This window comes from Bubalus kerabau, chromosome 6 (assembly GCF_029407905.1).
Source record: "Bubalus kerabau isolate K-KA32 ecotype Philippines breed swamp buffalo chromosome 6, PCC_UOA_SB_1v2, whole genome shotgun sequence".
Lineage (NCBI taxonomy): Eukaryota > Metazoa > Chordata > Mammalia > Artiodactyla > Bovidae > Bubalus > Bubalus kerabau.
Window position 1 is genome coordinate 97,035,621 of NC_073629.1, and position 26,270 is coordinate 97,061,890.

Here is a 26,270-nt window from a genome sequence, read left to right on the forward strand (position 1 = left end):
AGGGTGACAATATACAGCCTTGACGTACTCCTTTTCCTGTTTGGAACCAGTCTGTTGTTCCATGTCCAGTTCTAACTGTTGCTTCCTGACCTGCATGCAGATTTCTCAAGAGGCAGGTCAGGTGGTCTGGTATTCCCATCTCTTTCAGGATTTTCCATAGTTTCTTGTGATCTACACAGTCAAAGGCTTTGGCATAGTCAAGAAAGCAGAAATAGATGTTTTTCTGGAACTCTCTTGCTTTTTCCATGATCCAGCAGATGTTGGCAATTTGATCTCTGGTTCCTCTGCCTTTTCTAAAACCAGCTTGAACATCTAGAAGTTCACTGTTCATGTATTGCTGGAGCCTGGCTTGGAGAATTTTGAGCATTACTTTACTAGTGTGTGAGATGACCGCAATTGTGTGGTAATTTGAGCCTTCTTTGGCATTGCCTTTCTTTGGGATTGGAATGAAAACTGACCTTTTCCAGTCCTGTGGCCACTGCTGAGTTTTCCAAATTTTCTGACATATTGAGTGCAGCACTTTCACAGCATCATCTTTTAGGATTTGGAATAGCTCAACTGGAATTCCGTCACCTCCACTAGCTCTGTTCGTAGTGATGCTTTCTAAGGCCCGCTTGACTTCACATTCCAGAATGTCTGGCTCTAGGTGAGTGATCACACCATCGTGATTATCTTGGTCATGAAGATCTTTTTTGTACAGTTCTTCCTCAGAGTTTAAGGCGTCTGCCTCCAATGAGGGAGACCCGGATTCGATCCCTACGTCGGGAAGATCCCCTGGAGAAGGAAATGGTAACCTACTCCAGTATTCTTGCCTGGAGAATCCCATGGACAGAGAAGCTTGGTAGGCTACAGTCCATAGGGTCACAAAGAGTCGGACACGACTGAGTGACTTCACTTTCACTTTCACTTTCTGTGTATTCTTACCACCTCTTCTTAATATCTTCTGCTTCTGTTAGGTTCATACCATTTCTGTCCTTTATTGAGCCCACCTTTGCATGAAATGTTCCCTTGGTATCTCTTATTTTCTTGAAGAGATCTCTAGTCTCTCCCATTTTGTGTTTTCCTCTATTTCTTTGCAATGATAGATGAGGAAGGCTTTCTTATCTCTCCTTGCTATTCTTCGGACTCTGCATTCAGATGGGTATATCTTTCCTTTTCTCCTTTGCTTTTCGCTTCTCTTCTTTTCACAACTATTTGTATGGCCTCCCCAGACAGCCTTTTTGCTTTTTTTGCATTTCTTTTCCATGGGGATGGTCTTGATCCCTATTTCCTGAAAATGTCACTAACCTCCATCCATAGTTCATCAGACACTCTATCTATCAGATCTAGTCCCTTAAATCTATTTCTCACTTCCACTGTATAATCATATGGAATTTGATTTAGGTCATGCCTGAATGGGCTTCAAAATCACTGCAAATGGTGATTACAGCCATGAAATTAAAAAACACTTATTCCTTGTAAGGGAAGTTATGACCAACCTAGATAGCATATTCAAAGCAGAGACATTACTTTGCCAACAAAGGTCTGTTTAGTCAAGGTTATGGTTTTTCCAGTAGTCATGTATGGTTGTGAGAGTTGGACTGTGAAGAAAGCTGAGTGCCGAAGAACTGATGCTTTTGAACTGTGGTGTTGGAGAAGACTCTTGAGAGTCCCTTGGACTGCAAGGAGATCCAACCAGTCCATTCTAAAGGAGATCAGCCCTGGGTGTTCTTTGGAAGAAATAATGCTAAAGCTGAAACTCCAGTACTTTGGCCACCTCATGGGAAGAGTTGACTCAATGGAAAAGACCCTGAGGCTGATAGGGATTGGGGGCAGGAGGAGAAGGGGACGACAGAGGATGAGAGGGTTGGATGGCATCACCAACTAGATGGACGTGAGTCTGAGTGAACTCCGGGAGTTGGTGATGCATAGGGAGGCCTGGTGTGCTTCAATTCATGGGGTCGCAAAGAGTCGGACACATCTCAGAGACTGAACTGAACTGAATGGTCTAGTGCTTTCCCCTACTTTCTGCAATTTAAGTCTGAATTTGGCAATAAGGAGTTCATGATCTGAGCCACAGTCAGCTCCCAGTCTTGTTTTTGCTGACTGTATAGAGCTTCTCCAACCTTCCCTGCAAATATAATCAGTCTGATTTCAGTGTTGACCATCTGATGATGTCCATGTGTAGAGTCTTCTCTTGTGTTGTTGGAAGAGGGTGTTTGCTATGACCAGTGTGTTCTCTTGGTAAAACTCTATTAGCCTTTGCCCTGCTTCATTCCATATTCCAAGGCCAAATTTGCCTGTTACTCCAGGTGATTCTTGACTTCCTACTTTTGCATTCCAGTCCCCTATAATGAAAAGGACATCTTTTTTGGGTGTTAGTTCTAAAAGGTCTTGTAGGTCTTCATAGAGCCTTTCAACTTTAGCTTATTCAGTGTTACTGGTTGGGGCATAGGCTTGGATTACTGTGATATTGAATGGTTTGCCTTGGAAACAAACAGAGATCATTCTGTTGTTTCTGAGATTGCATCCAAGTACTGCATTTTGGACTCTTTTGTTGACCATAATGACTACTCTGTTTCTTCTAAGGGATTCTTGCCCACAGTAGTAGATATAATGGTCATCTGAGTTAAATTAGCCCTTTCCAGTCCATTTTAATTAGCTGGTTCCTAGAATGTTGACATTCACTTAATTTCCTTGTTAATATTCTAATTGTTCATTTCATTATAGAAAGTGAATATTGAAGTTTTCAGCTATTATTTTTGACTTGTCTGTTTTTCCATTTAATATTCACCATTTTGTGGTATTTGTTTTGTGGTATCAGTGTGCTCTTGTGTGGACACAGATATTTTTAGCTGTTAGGTCTTCTCAATGGGTTGCATTTTTCATTAGAAAATATTCTTTGTTTCTACTAAAAATTTTGCCTTAAAGTAAATTTTTCTGACATGAATATCCTATGTACACAGTTATTCCAGCTCACTTTTTTGTGTTTAGTATATTATTTTTCTTCCTTCTACTTTTCAACCTATTTCTTCCTTCTAATTTCAACCTATTGCAGTAGAAACTTCCTTCTACTTACAACCTATCTTCCTTCTACAGATACAGGTGTATCTGTATCTCAGATACATCTGTCTTTGCCCCAGTTAAAAAAAAAAAATCATTCTGACATATTCTGCCTCTTACCTGGAGTGTGTAGTCCATGTGCATTTGTTGTTATTACTGATGAGCTAAGATCATTTTGCTATCTCCTTTAAATGGTGTATGCCTCCCTCTCTATTTTTCCCTCCATTACTTCCTTCTGTTGTGTTAGATAGATATTATCTAGTGAACCACTTAGGCTTCCCAGGTGGTGCAGTGGTAAAGAATCCATGTGCCAGTTTAGGAGACTCCATCCCTGGTTTAGGAAGATTCCCTGGAGTAGGAAATGGCAACCCACTCCAGTATTCTTGCCTGGAAACTTTCATGGACAGAGGAGCCTGGCAGGCTACAATACACGGTGTCACAAACAGTTGAATTGACTGAGTGACTGACCATAAGCACTTAAATCCCTTATTACTAATTTTACTATATTTTAAGTTTTCTCTTCTTAATAGTTAATTGATAACAGTCTAGTTTGAGTTAATATCAATTAGTTTCAATAATATACATATATTTATTGTTTTAGAAATCACATCTGAATATATTATGTACACTCCATGCAGATTTATAATTATTGCTTTATGTGGTTGTCTTCTATATCTAGGAGAAAAGAAGTATCTACAAACATAAAATATGCTTATACTATCTTTTGTATTTACCTATCTAGTTACATTTACTGGTGTTCTTTACTTCTTCCTGTGTATTTCAGTTATCGTCTAATGTTCTTTCTTTTCAACTAAAATAACATCCTGTAATTTTTCTTGCAGAGCAGATATGATTATCTGCTAACGTCTTCATGTCTTTATTTTTTTGAAGAATATTTTTGTTGGCTATCAGATATTTTCTTTCAGCACTGTGAATATGTTACCCTTCTGATTTCTGACATCCATGATTTCTGATGAAAAGTCAGCTATTAATCTTATTGAGGATTTGTTGTACATGACTGCAGCCATGAAATTAAAAGACGCTTACTCCTTGGAAAAAAGGTTATGACCAACCTAAAGCTATGACCAATAGATAGCATATTCAAAAGCAGAGACATTACTTTGCCAACAAAGGTCCGTCTAGTCAAGGCTATGATTTTTCCAGTGCTCATGTATGGATGCAAGAGTTGGGCTGTGAAGAAAGCTGAGCGCTGAAGAATTGATGCTTTTGAGCTGTGGTGTTGGAGAAGACTCTTGAGTCCCTTGGACTGCAAGGAGGTCAACCAGTCCATTCTAAAGGAGATCAGTCCTGGGTGTTCTTTGGAAGGAATGATGCTAAAGCTGAAACTCTAATACTTTGGCCACCTCATGCGAAGAGTTGACTCATTGGAAAAGACTCTGATGCTGGGAGGGATTGGGGGCAGGGGGAAAAGGGGACGACAGAAGATGAGATGGCTGGATGGCATCACCGACTCAATGGACGTGAGTTTGAGTTAACTCCAGGAGATGGTAATGGACAGGGAGACCTGGCCTGCTGGGATTCATGGGGTCGCAAAGAGTTGGACATGACTGAGCAACTGAAATGAACTGTACATTATAAGGACTTCCCTTGTGGCTCAGACGGTAAAGCATCTGCCCACAATGCAGGAGACCCGGGTTCGATCCCTGGGTTGGAAAGGTCCTCTGGAGAAGGAAATGGCAATCCACTCCAGTACTCTTGCCTGGAAAATCCCATGGATGGAGGAGCGTGGTAGGCTACAGTCCATGGGGTCGTGAAGAGTTGGACACGACTGAACACTTCACTTGGTCTTGGTCTTGTACATTATAGGTTGCTCTGATGTTTGTTATTGTGTTCAAGAGCTTTTTCATATTTGATGGTTTGAATTTATCCAAATATGGATCACTCCTTTTTTGTAGGTGGAAGAAGAAAGTGAGAAATTGATTAAAATTTATCTTAATTTCAGACTGTTTCTGTCTTTTGGATCTAGCTTTTTATTCTAATCTAGCAACACCTGTTTTTATTGAAATATTTATTTAAAACTCAATGTTAAAAAAAATAAACTAAGATCATGGCATGCTGTCTCATCACTTCATGGCAAATAGAAGGGGAAAAAGTGGAAGTAGTGACAGATTTCATATTCTTGCCCTCTGACATCACTGTGGATGGTGACTGCAGCCATGAAATTAAAAGACACTTGCTTCTTGGAAGAAAAGCTAGGACAAACCTAGACAGTGTATTAAAAAGCAGAAAAACACTTTGCTGACAGAAGTCCATATACTTAAAGCCATGATTTTTCCAGTAGTCATGTACAGATGTGAGAGCTGGACCATAAGAAGGCTGAGCATCAAAGAATTGATGCTTTTGAATTGTGGTACTGGGGAAGACTCTTGAGAGTCCCTTGGATAGCAAAGAGATTGAACCAGTCATTCCTAAAGGAATTTAACCCTGAATATTCATTGGAGGGACTGATACTGAAGCTGAAGTTCCAGTACTTTGACCACCTGATGCGAAGTGCCAACTTATTGGAAAAGACCCTGGTGTTGGGAAAGATTAAAGGCAGAATGATTAAAAATTAAAGGAGGAGAATGGAGCGGTGGAGGATAAGATGGTTAAATAGCATCACCAGCTCAATGGACATGAATTTTAGCAATCTCTGGGAGATAGTAGAGGACAGGGAAGGCTGGCCTGCTGCTGTCTATGCGATTGCAAAGAAGCATAAACCACTTAGCGACTGAACAGCAAAACAAATAATAGAAGCTTAGATAACTGATTTTCATAACACATTTTATATTATGTATAAATTAACGAAAATCAATCCATACGTATGTGTACATTTATATTTCCATCTTAGAAATGATTTAGCTATGTACAACAAATTTTGCTTGATGTATATTGATTATGATTTAGTTTAAAATACTATCACTATGATAGGAGAACACAGGCAGTATAATACAGATTCCTTTGAAATTTGCTGAGACTTCATTTATGGACCAGTGTATGATCAATTTTGTAAATGTACCATGGGCTTTTGAAAAGGATATATATTCTGTAGGTGTATAAATGAAAAGTATTCCATAATTAGAACTAGAAATACTTTTAAGTCACATTTTCAAATTGCCTAAGTCCTTTCTGAATATTTTCTTGGTTTGTGGAATTGGTGTGTTCAAATTTCTTACTGTATTTCTAAAGTTGTCTCCATGTTTTATTTTGTCCAAGTTTACTTATGTATTTTGAAGATCTATTATTAGATGTATATTTTTTGATATTTTTATATCTTCTTTGATGCAATTACCTTTTTTGCATCATGAAATGTCTCTGTTCATTTCTAGTGAGTTTCTTGATTTGAAGTCTACCTAGTCTAAATATAGCTTTGTTTTTGATAGTGTCTTTCCTGTTATAAAATTAATAATTTGTTGAAAAAATAAGTATTGTACTCTCTACAACTTAGGGCTCAGTAAATATTTTTGGATGATGATAGTTGAAAGGACCATTTATTTTCAGTCTTTCTTTGTTCTTAAATATGAAAAATTTCTTTATAAGCTATATGCATTTTTTTCTTGGTATCAGGAAATTTATGTTTTTTATATATTTTTAATTTAATGAGACACCTGAAAAAGGATTAGTTTCCAATATACAAGCATGTCATCAAGTCAATACCAGACAAAACAACCCAATCAAAATTGGGAAAAAGACCTAAACAAACATTTCTCCAAAGAAGATATGCAGATGGCTAATAAACACATGAAAAGATGCTCGACATAACTCATTATTAGAGAAATTAAAATCAAAACTACAATGAAATATCATTTCACCAGTCAGAATGACCATCATAAGAAACCCACAAACATTAAATGCTGAAGAGGGTGTGGAGAAAAGGGAACCCTCTTGCACTCACTGTTGGTGGGGATGTAAATTGATACATCCACTATGGAAGACAGTATGGAGATTCTTTAAAAAACTAGGAATAAAACCACCATAAGACTTGTGGCAGATTCATGTTGATATATGGCAAAACCAATACAATATTGTAAAGTTAAAAAACAAAATAAAAAAAAATACATTAAAAATAAAACTAAAAAAAAAAAAAAAACAAAAACAAAAAACAGACCCAGCAATGCCACTGCTACATACATTGTTATTTTATCCAGAACAATTTTTGAGTCTATTTATAATATTTAGCCCATTTATATTTAACATGACTATTGATATGTCAGTGTTTAAAATCTACTTTTGTGTGTGTGTGTGTGTGTGTGTGTGTGTTTGTCCTATATTTTAGGTTCCTATTTGTTTTCTTCTCTCCTTTCATATAGGTGGAGGGAACCAGATGACATAAAGGTATGGTCAGCTTATTTCAAGTTTCTGTGTTCAGAATCAGAATGTCATAAATAGGCACTTTGTTGAAATATTACTGGTAATATGAGAAAAACTTTTTTTTTTTCCCCTGCATACACACAGAGCGAATACTCCTCCTAGGAGAGGTGAAGAAGGCCAATAGAGTAGTTACAGAAGACCAAATACCAGATGCTTATTATTATTCGGGACTGTAAACAGTACCGTTGCCTGGAAAATTCCATGGGTGGAGGAACCTCGTAGGCTACAGTCCATGGGGTCGCAAAGAGTCTGACACGACTGAGCGACTTCACTTTCAAACTTAGTAAAAGCAAAGGCCACGCCTGTTGGACTTACTTTCTGTTCTATTTTATAGCACATACTATAGCCCTTTTTGAATGAATAAGTGATTGAATCAGTCAATAAACGAATTGACTGTAGCTGAACTTCCTGATGTTCAAGGTGGTTTTAGAAAAGGCAGAGGAACCAGAGACCAAATTGCCAACATCCGCTGGATCATGGAAAAAGCAAGAGAGTTCCAGAAAAACATCTATTTCTGCTTTATTGACTATGCCAAAGTCTTTGACTGTGTGGATCACAATAAACTGTGGAAAATTCTGAAAGAGATGGAAAGACCAGACCACCTGATCTGCCTCTTGAGAAATTTGTATGCAGGTCAGGAAGTAACAGTTAGAACTGGACATGGAATAACAGACTGGTTCCAAATAGGAAAAGGAGTTCGTCAAGGCTGTATATTGTCACCCTGTTTATTTAACTTATATGCAGAGTACATCATGAGAAACGCTGGGCTGGAAGAAACACAAGCTGTAATCAAGATTGCCAGGAGAAATATCAATAACCTCAGATATGCAGATGACACCACCCTTATGGCAGAAAGTGAAGAGGAACTCAAAAGCCTCTTGATGAAAGTGAAAGTGGAGAGTGAAAAAGTTGGTTTAAAGCTCAACATTCAGAAAATGAAGATCATGGCATCCGGTCCCATCACTTCATGGGAAATAGATGGGGAAACAGTGGAAACAGTGTCATACTTTATTTTGGGGGGCTCCAAAATCACTGCAGATGGTGACTGCAGCCATGAAATTAAAAGACACTTACTCTTTGGAAGGAAAGTTATGACCAACCTAGATAGCATATTCAAAAGCAGAGACATTACTTTGCCAACAAAGGTCCGTCTAGTCAAGGCTATGGTTTTTCCTGTGGTCATGTATAGATGTGAGAGTTGGACTGTGAAGAAGGCTAAGCGCCGAAGAATTGATGCTTTTGAACTGTGGTGTTGGAGAAGACTCTTGAGAGTCCCTTGGACTGCAAGGAGATCCAACCAGTCCATTGTGAAGGAGATCAGCCCTGGGATTTCTTTGGAAGGAATGATGCTAAAGCTGAAACTCCAGTACTTTGGCCACCTCATATGAAGAGTTGACTCATTGGAAAAGACTGTGATGCTGGGAGGGATTGGGGGCAGGAGGAGAAGGGGATGACAGAGGATGAGATGGCTGGATGGCATCACTGACTCGATGGACGTGAGTCTGAGTGAACTCCGGGAGTTGGTGATGGACAGGGAGGCCTGGTGTGCTGCGATTCATGGGGTCGCAAAGAGTCGGACACGACTGAGCGACTGATCTGATCTGATCTGATCTGATGGTATATTCCAAAGAGGTGTTGCTGCTGGTTAGTTGCTCAGTCATATCTGACTCTTTGAACCCTTTGGACTGTAGCCCACCAGGCTCCTCTATCCATGAAATTTTTCAGGCAAGAATACTGGACTGGGTTGCCATTTCCAGGGAATGAACCCAAGTCTCCTGTGTCTTCTGCATTGCAGGTAGATTCTTTACCTGCTGAGCCATTAGGAAGGCCCATTCCAAAGAGCAGTACAATGTAACGTGAAGTCTTTGTTTTGGGGACTTCCCCTGGTGCTTTAAAGCATGAACTTAAGCAAGCACTAAAGAATCCTGAATCTCAGCTTACTCATTATGGGGTTATGGTGAAGCTTTAATAATATAAAGGATATGAAATAATTTTGGAACTGTAGGCTTTAATACATATTTCCTTTATTTTTAGATACAATATATAGCAATGATTTTAAGATGTTATTATTAATCAAAATCCATTTATAGTGCTCCAGAATTAAAAACAAAATAAAAATCTTGTTTTTGTTTAATGTTGAAATTGCACGTTAATGTTTAATTTTTCAACCATGAACTTTTGGAGGTCAAAAATAGCTTTTTCACTTTGTGTTGTGTAATTTTTTATTAAGCATTATAACTTATGCTGTACTTTCAAGGTGTATTATCTTCCTATTTTTCCATCCAGGTTTTTTTTAGTAAAAGTTATTGTCTGGGCTCCAAAATCACTGTAGATAGTGATCACAGCCATGAAATTAAAAGATGCTTGCTCCTTGGAAGGAAAGTTATGACCAACCTAGACAGCATTTTAAAAACCAGAGACATTACTTTGCCAACAAAGGTCCGTCTAGTCAAGGCTATTTGGTTTTCTCAGTGGTCAGGTATAGATGTGAGATTTGAACTATAAAGAAAGCTGAGCATGGAAGAATTGATGCTTTTGAACTGTGGTGTTGGAGAAGACTCTTGAGAGTCCCTTGGACTGCAAGGAGATCCAACCAGTCCATCCTAAAGGAGATCAGTCCTGGGTGTTCATTGGAAGGACTGATGTTGAAGCTGAAACTCCGATACTTTGTCCACCTGATGTGAAGAGCTGACTCATTGGAAAAGACCCTGATGCTGGGAAAAATTGAGGGCAGGAGGAGAAGGGGATGACAGAGGATGAGATGGTTGGATGGTATCAGCGACTCAATGGACATGGGTTTGGGTGGACTCTGGGAGTTGGTGATGGACAGGGAGGCCTGGCGTTCTGCGGTTCATGAGGTTGCAAAGAGTTAGACATGACTGAGTGACTGAACTGAACTGAAATGAACTGATTGTCTAGTGACTAGAGACATATTGTTTGAATTCAAATCCCAGTTCTGACTTATACTTGCTTACATGGTATAATGTCTTTGGCTAAGTTATTTTATATTTCTGTCCCATTCTTTTTTTCATATGTAAAATGAGGTCCTACCAGTTGGGGGTTGTTATAAGAATTAAATATATCAATATATCAAGCATTTGGGACAGTATGTGGCATGTAGAAATGCTCAGAAAATGTTAATTTTCTGTTGAAAATTCATGTTAATATCAGTTATGTATTAGTTAAAATTAATGTTCATATTAATTAGCCTGGAGATAAATATTCATGTTTCTATTATTATGAATCCTACTTTATAGTTGAATAAGCAGAGGTTGTACATAGATGGGTTAATTTTCCAAGGTCACTTAGTAAGTGACAGAGATAAAACTTGAGTTTAGATCTTCTGATTTTAAGTTCAGTGCTCTCATATAATAAATGTTCCTTCTTCTACAAAAGAAGCCTTAGTAAATATTTTTGAATGATAATATTTGAAAGGACCAATTCCATTGATGAATCTCCTTGGAAATTCTGAAGCCAATGAAGCTAGAAAAATTAAAAGCTTTTGGTTTTAATTAGCTCTTGTTTGTATTTTCCCATCAATGCATTTAAAAAAATAACGTGTTGCCAGGAGCCAGCGTGAGGACCTCCGCCCGTGGCTAAGGTCATGAGGAAGGAGGCTCGACATACGCAAAGGCGGGATTGAGCCTCAGGAGTCCCCCTGGAAATTCTCGAGCATCTACCCCCCAAACCAGAGTCTGCCTACTTTACTGCTTTGTGCTTTCACCTACACCTCTGACTTTATGGGGGGCTGTCCCCCACCACCTCTTTCGGAGAAGGAGTTAACTTACAGCTCCAGTTAATAATAATTCCTGGGCAGGAGTGTTTCAATCTACAAACTCCTCTGAAGGTTCTCTAGCCTGCCAGACAGTCTTGTCCGGCCACATGTGATTGCTCACAGCCTCCCAACCGTGAGAGGCACGAGATGCTTTAAACCTTCTAAAAACAGGTTCTTTAGAGAAGTTAGAAAACTATTAGTATAGTATAGTAGGCTGATTGGAAATTGTATCGGTGAAGGGTTTTTCATTTGTTAAGCCAATGTTTACTGCTAAGTCTCCACATCCCCTGCCCTTATACACATTAATAAATATATAGAAGAAATAAGTATTAACCTTTGATATTAATCACATTAGACCTTAGGCTAAGCAAATTCTTTCCTTAATTAAAACCCACAGCACCCTCATCCTATAGGAATGTAACTTTATCTGGTACCTTTGGAAGGTGGCATCTGTTTTAAGAATAATCACCCTTAGAGAAATAAGTGTTCTGGTTGACTGACCACTGTCACAAGGAGAGGGTCATAAATTGCCAGCAGGCCCCCTGGCCAGAAGATGATGTAACACCCCTAAGACCTCTGTATACATTTCTATGAAGCACCTGACTTTAATAAAAGTCAGGACTGCTGACCCCACGTGACTTTTGTATAACATCTCAGTGTATAAAAACAGACCCTGGAAAAATAAAAAATGGGATCAGTTCCTCGAAAGACTGGTCTCCCCATGTTGTTCTTTCTCTCACCTTCTGGCTGAACCCCCAGCTGGAATGTGGAGGCTCGTCAAGCCTACTAATTATGCCTGGGCTTCTAAGATCTGACCGGGGAGGCCTTAGTGTCTCCTGTCCTTCGGGAGGATGGGAGGACACTTGTGGCCTACGTAGGTGATGTAAATTCCTTGCCTTGGAATTTTATTAGCTTTCCACGTAAACCAAGTTATTCAGCCTCTTTTCTCCACTGAATTTTCCTACTGAGCTATCCTTATTCTATTAATCTTTATATCTCTAATTAATATTTAATTAAAGCTATCGTATCCTGATGGCCAAAGCTGTCTCCCCTTCGAATTTCCCTGGATCCACTGGGGCTGGACCCCGGCAATGTGTCTACTTAACTCAAGGTATCTGATCATCCTGTTTCTGGAAGGAGGAGTCAGTCTTGTTCTCAGGCCATATTTTAATGAGAGCAGACAAAATCACCCTAAAGTTAATTGATTTGGTTTTGAAGAAAGGCTTATCTTGGATCATTTAGATCAATCTTAGAATCAGGCAGCCAAATAATGTTACAGCTGAAAGGAACCTTAGAAGTTAGGTAACTCAATATTCTCATTTTGCAAATGAGACCTTGAGAGGGTAGGTAATTTACCCATTGTTGCACAGTGGGTCAAATGAGCTAGAATTCAGGTCTGCTGATTCCTAGGCTAGTACTCTGTCTACTACAACTGGTGCTCAGAAAAAGAAGTGACCTGTCAATAGAACTAGTGATTTAGAAATAATTTAGAACTTTGGTGCATATAAAGTTTAATTCTGAGTGTTCTTTTGGAGAAAGACTAGAGCTCATTTTTTTGTGATGACTTATGGGTTTAAAAAAATTAACTGAAGTATAGTTGACTTACAATGTTGTGTTAATTTCTTCTGTACAGCAAAGTGACCTAGTCTCACACACACACACACACACACACATTCTTTAAAAAAAATTTTTTTTTCCATTATAGATTATCCCAGGATATTGAATATAATTCTTTGTGCTATTTAGTAAGACCTTGCTGTTAAAGTAGGATATTGCTGTGCTCTTCAAATGCAGACCATACTGACTTCTCAATCAGTTGCTTTGTTGCTTCCTGTAGTTGTGTTTACTCTTCTTTTTCTGGTTTATTAACTAGTTTGGGAATTCACCAGACTCTTTGCTTTTATTTTTTATCCCATCCCAGTGTTAAAATTTTGGGTAACTTACTACTCATTAGAATATTAGGTGGAGAGAGGAGAGACAAAGAATTGGAGTCACACTTAAGTTTTTACACTTTTGATATGCCTGTTTTGTTGGTGGAGGAAAGGGAAATTAATTTTATGATTGTTTGTGATTTAACCGTTATGATTTTTATGTAGAAACTACTTCTAATTTTTGTTTAACCCTTATTCTGCTTGTATATTCTCTTAACATGTTCTGATAAAAGTTTGAAAATGTACAAAATACAGTACAAATTGCATAGCTGTGTTGTGAGAATTAAATAAAATCAAATATATTAGAGATAACTTGTATGCCATAAAGTTTAATACAAAAGACACAGGGTGTTATCATTTTTTTTCCTAATCAGGAAACTGAAGTTTGGTTGTGGTTTTTGCTTGTTTTAAGGGTGCTTGCCACTTGCTGTATGTAGTGTACCAACCAGTCTGTCAAAGACACTTGTAGCACAGATTGATCTTCTAGGTTATAATGACAGAAAGAGTTGCTTGTTCCACAGCCTAGACTAGCTGAAAACCTCCTCTTATCCTGGACTACATTCAGAGTTGGTGGCAGCCTAATGGATTCTGAAAGATGAACCTATAAGTACCAAATGATGACAGATGTCATTGTCAGAGCTCATAATATTTAAATGTATGTGCCATCGAACTTCATGAACTTATATTAATACCCAGTTCTCTTAATTTTTATTAACAGGTAACCTTGGACGAGTGGACCAGGTCTCTGAGTTTGAGTATGATTTATTTATTAGGCCAGACACCTGTAATCCTCGCTTCCGAGTCTGGTTCAACTTTACCGTTGAAAATGTGAAAGAATCACAGGTGAGAGAAATAGTGGATCCCTTAAGTGTGGTTTTGGTAAGAAGATTATGCTTTTGTTTTATTTTAGGATTATAAAAATAATGACTGTATTAGAAATATATTCGTTTATGTATGCAGTAATGATATTTTATTTCAAGAAGTATAGAATAACAGATAAAATATACTGGCTTTTGTTATCTAGTGGTTATTAAAAATACAAGCAGATTACGTAAGAACACACAGTGTTCTTTAATGATTGAAGCTTTAGCATGATGTGTTAGGCTTCCATGGGGGAAGCCTATAAGGAACCACTGGAAGTGACTTGATTATTATACGGTGCTGTTCTGTATATCTTTTCTTCACAGGACTCATTTTACAAAAAGATTTTCTTCACCTATATAACAAGGTGTTTATATCTTAAAAGCAATATGATTCTTGTAATTCATCCTGCTTTTCACTTTGTTTGGCTATTGCACAACTCAGAGTCAATTTTATAGCCCACGTTAATGACTCTGGAAAACTTTTTTACTTGTGTTTTTGTATATTAACTTTTCTATTATTCTGATAGTATTTAGGTTGGTGCAAAAGTATTCATGGTTTTGCATTGTTGAACTTTGCCTTTTTATATTGGAATACATTCTTAAATAAAAGTGGTTATTTGAATGCACATTTCTTACTTTGTCTTTTTGCTAATGACTTATTACTTGCTGTTTATTTTATATTTATTTTAGACTAGGGAAATGATATTAGTCAAAAAGCAAAGTTGAGTAATTTTCTTATTCAAGCTCAAAATGGTCATCAAGCAGCGGAGACAATTTGCAACATCAAGAACGCATTTGGTCTAGGAATTGCTAACGAATGTACAGTGCAGTGGTGGTCCAAGAAATTCTGCAAAGAAGACAAGAGACTTGAAGATGATGAGCACAGTGGCTGGCCATTGGAAGTTGACAACAACCAACCCGAGAAGTTGCCAAAGAACTCAATGTGGACCATTCTATGGTCATTCAGCATTTGAAGCAAATTGGAAAGATGAAAAATCTCAGTAAGTGGGTACCCATGAGCTGACTGCCAATCAAAAAAAAAAAAAAAAAGAATCATCATTTTGAACTGTTGTCTCCTTTTATCCTATGCAACCAACTATTTCTTGCTTGGATTGTGTCCTGCAATGACAAGTGGATTTTATACGACAACCAGTGATGACCATCTCAGTGACCAGACCAAGAAGAGGCTCCAAAGCACTTCCTAAAGCCAAACTTGCACCAAAAAAAGGTCATGGTCACTGTTTGGTGGTCTGCTGCCCATCTGATCCACTACAGCTTTCTGAATCCAGGTGAAGCCATTGCATCTGAGAAATATGTTCAGCAAATCAATGAGATACACTGAAAACTGCAATGCCTGCAGCCAGCATTGGTCAACAGAAAGAGCCCAATTCTTTTCCACGAAAACATCCAATTGCACATTGCACAATCAATGCTTGAAAAGTTGAAAGAGTTAGTCTACAAAGTTTTGCCTCATCCACCATATTCGCTTGACCTCTCACCAATGGACTACCACTTCTTCAAGCATCTTGACAGCTTTTTGCAGGGAAAAGGCTTACACAAACAGCTGGAGGTAGACAGTGCCTTTCAAGAGTTTAATCCTAAAGCATGGATTTTTATGCTACAGGAATAAACAAACTTATTTCTCATTGGCAAAAATGTGTTGATTATAATGGTTTCTATTTTTATTAATAAAGCTGTGATTGAGCCTTGTTATAATGATTTAAAATTCATGGTCTGAAACCACAATTACTTTGCACCAACCTAAATAATATGAATCTATTATTTCTTCATGTACATTTTGTAACATAAGAGTATATGTTTTACAATCCTGTTCAAAATTGTTTTTAATAAAAATATTGATGAAAATAGAACTAAAGATATACGCTTTTAACAAACTTTGATAAAAATCTAACCCTGAGAAATCAGTTGTTATTGTTATATTGAGACAACTAATTTTGGAATATTCTGCACAAGCTTTGTGTACATATGATAGGATTGTTTTAAGCCGGTGAAAACATAGCCCTGTAATCTAATATCTGCCTTCTTTCTTCAGGGTTCTTTTTTTCTAGCATATTTGAAAGAGTGAGGAGTTTAATTTCCCATCCTAAGTCAATCTAATCTACTTGCTCTTTCACCTGGTTGCTTACTTCTCTCTGTTTCTTTCAACTGCAACTTGAGTCATATGTTAGGTAGGTAATGGTCAGTGTTTGAAATTTAGGGATCCTCACTTGTCTGACACAGTGCTCTTCCTGGCATGCTGGCTTCAGCAGAAGAGCGGTTCATGAATAGCCACTTCACTTTGCTACCATTTCTTTTAATTTTCTACAACACCACTGACACAGGACTCGGTGTATGTTATGTTTACTGAAATTTAGGGGTAACTAGAAGGAATTATATAAATGGGAGAGCTCTGAACATTGTTGGCTAACTATGAATTATCTCAGCTGTTTAGAACAAGAGGGGAAATAAACCTCACACAGATTATTGCTCTACGACAAACTTTAGTTCTTTGCTTGGTTTCTTGTTTTACGTACACACTCATGAGATAATTCCTTTTTCAGTTTTTTACAGTAAGGATAATATTCCTTCCCTGCAATCACTTTAGGGAAACATACATTTTATCTACAGGGCTTCACCTGTCCCTAGGATGGTCCCTCTTACTCCAGCAAGACAATCAATAATTCTCAAAGTGCTTTTTTGAAAGTCTATGTTACTAAGTCTTGAGAGTATAAATCATAGCAGGAGGCCTTAGCCACATGTATAAGCCTGAGTCTTGAACTCTAGTCTGAGTTCCCTATGAAGATCTCTCTGCTACCATGATGTAAGCATGCAGCATCTCATTCTTCTATTGGTGTGTTTGTCTCATGTCAGCAATTTACAGTTGTCACATACACACACCACTTAAAAAAAGAACAGTAATTCCAAGGCAGCATGGTCAATTCATATTAAGGAAGGGGAACATTTTCTTTAAAGCAGTATAATCTACCAGGTTTTCTAACTTCACAAATGGGATTATTCTTTTCCTCTTTATCTATAGCTCATGCTTATTTTTCAGCTTGTCTATTCCAACCAGGAATCCACTATCTCTTAAGAAATGAGACTTGTTACTTTTCAAGGAACAGAATCTATTCTCATCATATCCTTTCTTAAGTAGAGACTTAGCAGAAGCTCTGAAATTATATATATATATATATATATATATATATATATATATATATTTTACTTTGGGTCACATTAAATTCCTAACCTAGTTTTTATTTCACTTTAGTCTCTATTAAGAATATCCTTATAGTTCCTATGGTCAGATGGAGGCATTGAGAGCAAGATTGGATGACTAGAGTGTTTGGAAAATGTTTCTTAAATTATATGACCTGGGATAATCTTTTGGACAAATTGCTCATACATTTCAAAGTTTATTGTTGTTTGTTCTTCTAGGTGGCTTATATTCACTTTGCTGTTAAAAATGTCTTTTCCAGAGTGTTATAATTTTTATACTACATGTTAAAGTCCTACGGTCTCTTTTGAATCTTGTCTATCAATCAAGGAAGTGAAATGACTGTTTTGTTATGCTTACAAGAGTTGGTACTGTTTTATGGATGCTTGTTTTTAAAGTTGAAGAAACAAATATTTGCTCTAAGTTCTATCTTCATATTCAGTGTTATCTTACCTTTGTTACAATTAAAAATCATGAACATGTTTATCTTTTTTCCTGAGGCTGATGCTTTATCAGCCTCTTTCTGTGTGCCATTGCTTCATCAACTGTAATCACATTATATAGTAATGGAAATCTGTCTCAAGAAGGCATAAAGATTTGCTGGAAAGATACAGTACATATCTCTAGCTCACAGGATATTTGTTTTCATGGTTGTCTACATGAAAGAGAATGATTTTGCTATTAAGTTTGACTTGTGAGGTCTGTTTTTATAATGGGTTGTCCCATAATCTTTTGCCATCTCTCCAATTTCCGTTAAAATGAGAACTGCATGAATGTAATCTAGTCAGGAACCTTATTTAGGGTTTGGTACTAGCGGGCAAAAGAAATATTAGTCATTAAAGTCTGACTCCACTAAAAATTGAAGCATTGACTGTACTGTATAAACAGGTCTAGCTTTTGGATCATCTTCCTTAATGTTTTTTAGCAAGTGATAAATGCTTGAAACATATGGTGTCATATTCCAGGACTGATATATTAACTCCCAAAGTAGTTGGTAAAGAGTACATTTGTAAGAATCTATGATAACTAAACATCCAGGTATCTTTATTGAAAAGTAATTTTCTCTCTTAAAAACGCTATATTAAATATTCTTACATGGAAATTTGTTATTTATGCAGCAGAACACTCGTGTGATATGAAAGCAAATCTTCCTATTTAAATACTCATGATAAAACTTTAGCCAATAAGAAGAAATAAAATGATGTGCCTGGATTGTTGAAAGTATTTTCTGTCTTTTATATTCTTTTTATCTCCTTGAGTTTATTTTTTTCCCTCTATACTGACTGTAAAAGTATCCAGTGCTTACTGTAGTAAATTTGTACAATATAGATACTTATCAGAAGCAGAGAAAAAGCACATACATACCCATACTTACACACGCCCCCGTAATCCTACTACCTAGAAGCAAATACTAATAACTTTTTGGCATATTTACTTCTAGGCTTATTTATTTTCTATTTTATTCTTTGGAGCATAATTAAATTTGTAACATGTATACATTTTATATCTTATAAGGGAACTAAACAGTATTACAAGAAATTTTCTGTCGGTTAAACCATCATAAACATGGCTGTACAATAGTTATGTACTTTCGGACCCCTTCTTTAAATCTTGAGCATAAAGATTGCCTTTTATTATCTGTTGTTATAAATGATACTCTAGGGAACACCTTTATGTGTGAAACTTTACCCAGATTTCTTTTCACTTCTTTAGAATAAATTCCTATGAGGAAAACTGATGGGCTAAGTATGTAAATATTTTTAAAACTCTTTATTCATATTTCTAAATTTTTGCCAGACAGTTTGTATTATTTTTCTATCCTATAAACAGTGAGATGCTTTATTTTGGATTTCTTGGTTTGAATTGTTTAATGAACTCAAAAGTTCATATACTTAGAATAAATTCTTTTTCTGTCTTACTTGGAAACATCACACAAATAAATGAGATATAATGCAGTGTTTCAGGTCTCTGGTCAAAAAGGAATTAACTGCACTCCAGTAATAGTGTGAGACAACAAAATATACTTATTTATTATTTTGACTCTTTCTTAATTCATCAAACCTATTTTATCTGGGTGTGCCAACAGAGTGTCCTCTGAGTTAGGTAATACAAAATTAAAAAAAAAATTTTAACAGTGAAGTATTGCTTACATTATTATAAACAGCAATGCAGCTTAAATACACACACACACACACACACACACACTTATATATGGCATGTCTAAAATTTCAAGAGTCTTTTGCTGCTTTGGTCTTCATTCTGGAGATTTCAGTCTCAGTGAAGCTTCATCCTGGCTATGGCTAGACTTGACAATAAACAAAGACAGCAAATTATGGTAGACAGATCACAGGACAATGGATTCAAACAGATTTGGCTTAATCTCTTGGTACCTCAATTTTCCATCTATAAAACAAAGATGATAATACTACTTCATGTGAGTATTGTGAAAATTAAAGGGCAGAATGCATATAAAGAGCCTACTATGATGTTTGGTAGATAGACATTCACTACTTGATGGCTATTGAGTTTACTAAAACACCTCAACAGTAGAAACAATACTAAAACCAGAAAGAGGGAAAACCACCACAACAAATTATTAATATATATTATTACTACTGTTTGTGGAGGTCTTCCCAGTGGCTCAGTTGATAGAGTCTGCCTGCAATGCAGGAGACCTGGGCTTAATCCTTGGGTCAGGAAGATTCCCTGGAAAAGGAAATGGCTACCCACTCCAATATTCTTGCCTGGAGAATTCCATGGACGGAGGAACCTGGTGGACTACAGTCCATGGGGTCACAAAGACTTGGACACAACTGCATGACTAACACACACACACTGTTGTTCTGCCCTTTTTCCTTCTCCTTTTCCTTCTTCTAGTCCTTTTCTTCATCTTCCTTCTTCTTTCAAATCTACTATTGAAAGGTATCATCATTGTCAGTATCATCATCAAGCAAACTTTAACAGTTAAGAATATGGAGTCTATACTGCACATGCCTGACTTCCAGGCCTACCTATGTTTGTGATCAATGTCTCCTAACTGGACCCCTGTTTAATTCTGTCTTTTAGTGTACTCAAAACAAGGAAATGATAGTAATTTTATGATAAAAGTCATATCATATGATTACTCAGTTAAACTCATGTAATTAATTTTTGCATGTCAGAGTAAAAGATGGTATCTCTAAAATGACCCACCAGATCCTGCAAAATCATCAGTCTAACTCACCCACCCCACCCTACAACTTACATACTTCTTTGACCACATTTTCTTCTACTTTATGCCTTGCCCACACAGCTTTTCTTTGTGGTACCTCAAACAAGCCAGGCATAATTCTACCTTAAAGCATTGGCTTAGGGCTCCTACTTGCCCTCTACCAGATATTTGCATAAGAAATTTCCTTACTTCCTTTGTCTTTGCTCAACTAATATCTTCTTAATGAGGCCAATCTTAATGACTATCCTTTTTCTCCTCCTTCACACACCCCTCTTACTCTGTTCTACCTTTTCTTTTAGAATCTACTACTTTGTAATATATCATTTAATTAGTTTATTTATTTATTATGTCTTTTTTTCTCTCTTTCTCTTTGCCCTTAATAATACAGATAGACTATTTAAAGTTTTCTTAGTGTAGGCCTGATGCAGTGATGGTTGTTTAGTCTTACTTGGTCCATACACGGCACTTCTGAAGTATCTACTGAGTGTTTTGGATGTTCAAAGGAGTCTTTCTAATCTATCTGGTTACAGTGAGAACATCTCCCATCTGTGTTTTGAAAGCCAGAGTGATCATAGGAATTATCTCATTTGTTTCCCTTCTGTTAGGGATCCCATCTTTGTGATGCTAATTGTCCAATGTCTGAAAACATCTATTTCAAATATTTTAATCTGGTTTTCTAGTTGTTAGCCAGATATAGATCCATTTACTCCATTGTGAATATCAAGGGTTGCTTTTAAGTGTTGCTCAGGTAGGTCTAGAGAGCTGTGGCTTTAGTTTAATCATGCTACTAAGGTGTGATACTTCTGGAGTCTCCAGTAAAGTGCTATGATTTGTTTGAGTTTCAATGTCTGCTAGCTCTGTGTGAGTTCTTGGAATTGTTCTACCACTTTCTAGTAATTGTCCTTTACCTAGTTTAATGGAGTCTTACCTTATGTTTATAGGTATAGCTTTGTATTCACCCCAAAGAATCAAGTTGAACCCTGTGTTGATTTTTGAGGGTTTTTTGTGCATAGTTTTGTCTTCTCTGGTGCTCTGTGTTCTATAATTCCAGCCATATCATCACCAACCCAGTTTTGTGAACTCCAATTTCTATTTAACTCAGTGAGATATCCACATTTTGTATGAGTTCCTTTGCTTTGCATCATAGCTCAGAATGTGCCTTCAGAAAGAAATCTTTAGTGATTAAAGGCCTTACTTTATTTCCCCTTCTCAGGGATCAGTCATGAGTTGTCTGCTGTCCACTGTCTAAAAAATATGTTTTATATTTTTTGGCCCCAAATTATAGTTGTTTGTGGAGAGAGGGTAAATTTAATACCACATAATCCATTGTGGCTTGAAGCAGACCATGACTGTGTTTTCTTTTCAGCAATACAGACCACAAAATAAGAGAAAGATGAGAGAGTCCAGGATACATGCAAGCAAACTTAAAAAAGAGAGAGATTCTCCATAAGATATTCTTGTGAAGTCTGTGGTTAGTGTATCTTAGTGAAAAAGCTACAAACAGATTGTCATTAGATAATAGGATGAGTGAAAGAAAATTGAAGGAATTGCAATTATTCTAACTATTGGAAATATCAAGGTGTAGAGTATGACTATGGGGGCAGCTAGAAATATATAATGAATATATAATGAAGATATTATATGTAAAATATTGGAGAGGAGGAATTCAAAGTGCCAAGAGTGTTAAGTGCAAAGATTGTCTCTGTATATATTGGAGAAATGTCAGTGAGGTGTGAACAATAGTCCTTGAAAAATGAGAAGGGATGACAGAGGAATACAAAGATAACATCAGTAAGAGAGATAGTAAAGGCATAATCTGATAAAATGAGATTCAAAGTATGTTTTCAGAAGTGAAAGCTTAATATTATAAAGATGTCTGTTCTCCCCAAATCACCCTTTAATACAATTTCAATCATTTTCCTCCTCAATTTTTTTTTTTTTTCATAGAGCTTGACAAGCTAATTCTAAATTCATGTAGAAAAGCAAAGGGTCAAACAAATAGCTAAGCTAGGACTTCCTAGGAGGTCCAGGAGTTAAGACTGCCTTTCAATGCAGGGGATGTGGGTTTGACCCCTGGTTGGGGAGCTAAGATCCCACATGCCCTGGAGCCAAAAAACCAAAACATAAAACAGAAACAGTATTGAAACAAATTCAATATTGGATTTTTAAAAGGGGGTCCACATTAAAAAAAAAAAGTCTTAAAAATAATTACTTAGCCAACTTTGAAGAAGAATAATGGGTGGGTATATATTTTATAGAAACTTGTATTTCAGCTAAGAATGTTTATTAATAGACTAGTGATTAAAATAGAATGGCTTTGGAATGACAATAGACAAATAGTCTAAATGGATAGACCAGAACTCATAAATAAAGCTATTTATGTAAGTGAGCTTAATATATGTCAGGAGTTGCCTTACAAAATAGTAGAAATAGTAGGACCTCATGATTCAGTTGTTTGACAAATAATACTCCTATATCACACTATTTTTTAAAACTTTAGATGAATTGAAGACTTAAATATGAAAATGAATTAAAATTTTAAACTATGAAAATAAATATAAAATAAATATTTTATTGACTTTTGAAGTAGGGTTAAATTTCTTATGCAAGGCACAGAAAACCAAAATTGAAAAGACATAGATCGATACTTTTGAGTTTTTAAAAATAAAGTCTATATGACAAAAGATCTAAAGTTGAAAGATATATGTACTATTCTTGGAAAATAAATTTGTGCAATATATTAAAGATACAAGATTGATATCCAAAATACATAAAGAACTTTTAGTAGGAAAAGGAAAAAGAAAAAACCAAATAGGTCAAGGATATAAAGAGGCAACAACTCACAGAAGACTAAGTGATAGTGCAAATAGAGCTGTTCTCACAAAGGTTGTGTTGGGGAGAGAAATCTTCCTCAAGTATACTGACATGTAAAAAATTCTCATACTTCTGATTGTTCAGGTTTTAGAGTGCAGTGGGAAAAAGCAACAGCTTTGGCAGTAGAATCTTCATTCTGTTATTTGCCAGCTTTGTGTCCTTGGACAAATTACATAAGCATGCTAAACTTCAGTTACTCACCTTTAAATTTGGTTTGATACTACTGACCTTGAGATATTATTTAGAAAATTGATAATATATGTTCATAAAAGACTTGAATAGTGTCTGCAACATGGGTACATATTTTTATTAGTAGTTTAAGTAAACTTACTTGTTGAATGAAGTTGGTAGCACACTTACTTTAGGATGGTCTTTATAAGATACACCATAAGTTACCTGTATTTCTGATTCATGAAGTCAGAAGTTTGTTGTTCAAGGAAACCTTCAGAAGGTAGGCTAGTATTCAATATATGGAAAATAGGAACAACTTAGAGAATTTGCATATCAGCTATATTATTTCAGTTTCAGTGTAAACACTGCCAACTTGAACACATTTCATTGTTTCAAGTTAACGTCTATTGTTTTTACTTGAAATCTTTTTTTTTAAATTTAAATTTATTTATTTTAATTGGAGGCTAATTACCTTACAATATTGTAAAGTAATTACTTGAAATCTTTTACAGAAAAAAATTTGAGTTTCTGGGACTTGTTACTAAGTCTAAAAAGTATAGTTGAAATTGTTTATAATTGTATATGTAATTATATATATATGTATGATCATGATATACATATATTAGTGCATTTGTGTGTTTATGACTCTTGAGAGTCCCTTGGACTGCAAGGAGATCCAACCAGTCCATTCTAAAGGAGATCAGTCCTGGGTGTTCTTTGGAAGGAATGATGCTAAAGCTGAAACTCCAGTACTTTGGCCACTTCATGCTAAGAGTTGACTCATTGGAAAAGACTCTGATGCTGGGAGGGATTGGGAGCAGGAGGAGAAGGGGACGACAAAGGATGAGATGGCTGGATGGCATCACCAACTTGATGGACATGAGTTTGAGGGAACTCCGGGAGTTGGTGATGGACAGGGAGGCCTGGCGTGCTGCGATTCATGGGGTCGCAAAAAGTCAGACACGACTGAGCGACTGACCTGAACTGAACTGAATATTCCATTGTATGTATATTTCACATCTTCTTTATCCATTCAGCTGTTGATGGCCACTTAGGTTGCTTCCATGTATTGACTATTGTAAATAATGTTGCTATGAACATTGAAGTGTATATATCTTTTCGAATTAGTGTTTTTTTGTTTTATTCTTACATAATGAAGGAATTAGATTGCTGGGTCATATGGTAGTTCTATTTTTAGTTTTTTGAGCAACCTCCATACTCTTCAATAGCAGCTGCATCAATTCATAATCCCAATAACAGTGTACTAGGGCTCCATTTTCTCCATATTGTCACTAACATCTGTAATTTTTGGTCTTTATGATGATAGTCATTCTGACAGATGTGAGATGAAATCTTGCTGTGGTTTTGATTTGCATTTCCCTGGTTATTAGATTAAACTCGGGTCACCCGCATTGTAGGCAGACGCTTTACCGTCTGAGCCACCAGGGAAGTCTGGTTATTAGTAATATTGAGCATCTCTTCATGTATCTATTAGCCTTTGGTATGTCTTCTTTGGAAAAATGTCTTTTCAGGTCTTCTACCCATTTTTTTTTTGATTGATTATCTTTTTGATATTGAGTTGTGTATGTTGCTTATAAATGTTGTATATAAGTTTTTAAGTTTAATTTGGCCCCATTTGTTGATTTCTGTTCTTGCTTTTTTGGCCTTAGGAGAGAGATCCAAAAAAATATTGCTATGATGTACCAAAGTGTTCTGCTTGTGTTTTCTTCAGGGAGTTGTATGGTTTCCAGCCTTATATATAGGTCTTTAATTTATTTTGTGTTTATTCTTGTATTTGGTATGAGAAAATTTTCTAAATTCATTCTCTAAGATAGCACTGGACAGTTTTCCTAGTCCCACTTATTAAAGGGACTGTGTTTTCTCCATTATATATTCTAGCTTCATTTGTAGTAGATTAATTGAGAAGGAAGTGGCAACTCCCTCCAGTATTCTTGCCTGGAGAACCCCATGGACAGAGGAGCCTGGTGGACCACAGCCCAGGGGGTCGCAAAGAGTCGGGCATGACCGAGCAACTAACACTACTACTAACTGACCATAAAGTGAGTGAAGTGAAGTCGCTCAGTTGCGTCCAACTTTTTGCAACCCCATGGACTGTAGCCTACCAGGCTCCTCCATCCGTGGGATTGTCCAGGCAAGAGTTCTGGAGTGGGGTGCCATTTCCTTCTCCATGGTATCTTCCCAACCCAGGGATCAAACCTGGGTCTCCGCATTGCAGGCATGCTTTACCCTCTGAGCCACTAGGGAAGCCCCGGTTGACCATAAGTGAGTGGGTTTACTTCTGGGCTCTCTGTTTTGTTAGTTGATGTATATGTCTGTATTTGTGCCAGTGCAGTACTATTTTGATTACTATAGGTTTTGTATAGTCTAAGTCAGGGAATGTGATACTTCCAGCTTTGTTCTTTATCCTTCAAATTCCTTTTGCAAATCAGGGTCTTTTGTGATTCCATATGAATTTTAGGATTAATTATTTTGGTTCTGTGAAAATTATTAATGGTATCTTGATAAGGATTGCATTAAGACTGTAGATTGCTTTGGATAGAATGGACATTTTAATAATATTAATTCTTCCAATCCATGACTACAGGACGTGTTTTTATTCCTTTGTATTGTCTTCAGTTTCCTTAATATTTTTTAAATAATTTTCAGAGTACAGGTTTTTCACTTCCTTGACTAAGTTTCTTCCTGGATATCTTACTCTTTTTGATGTGATTTAAAGTGAGATTTGCTTTGTCTTTGTTACAGTTTATTGTTAGTGCATACAAAAGCAGCAGATGTCTATATATTAATTTTATTTTCT

At 36.6% G+C, this 26,270-nt stretch overlaps 1 protein-coding gene across 1 annotated transcript in view; it reads left to right on the forward strand.

Moving 5' to 3' along the window:
- AGBL4 (AGBL carboxypeptidase 4) overlaps positions 1 to 26,270 on the forward strand; it is a 1,384,238-nt gene that overhangs the window by 139,782 nt on the left and 1,218,186 nt on the right. Inside the window, exon 3 of the mRNA XM_055587120.1 lies at positions 13,838 to 13,962. Coding sequence (XP_055443095.1) covers positions 13,838 to 13,962 — 125 coding nt within the window. The remainder of the gene's footprint in view (positions 1 to 13,837; positions 13,963 to 26,270) is intronic.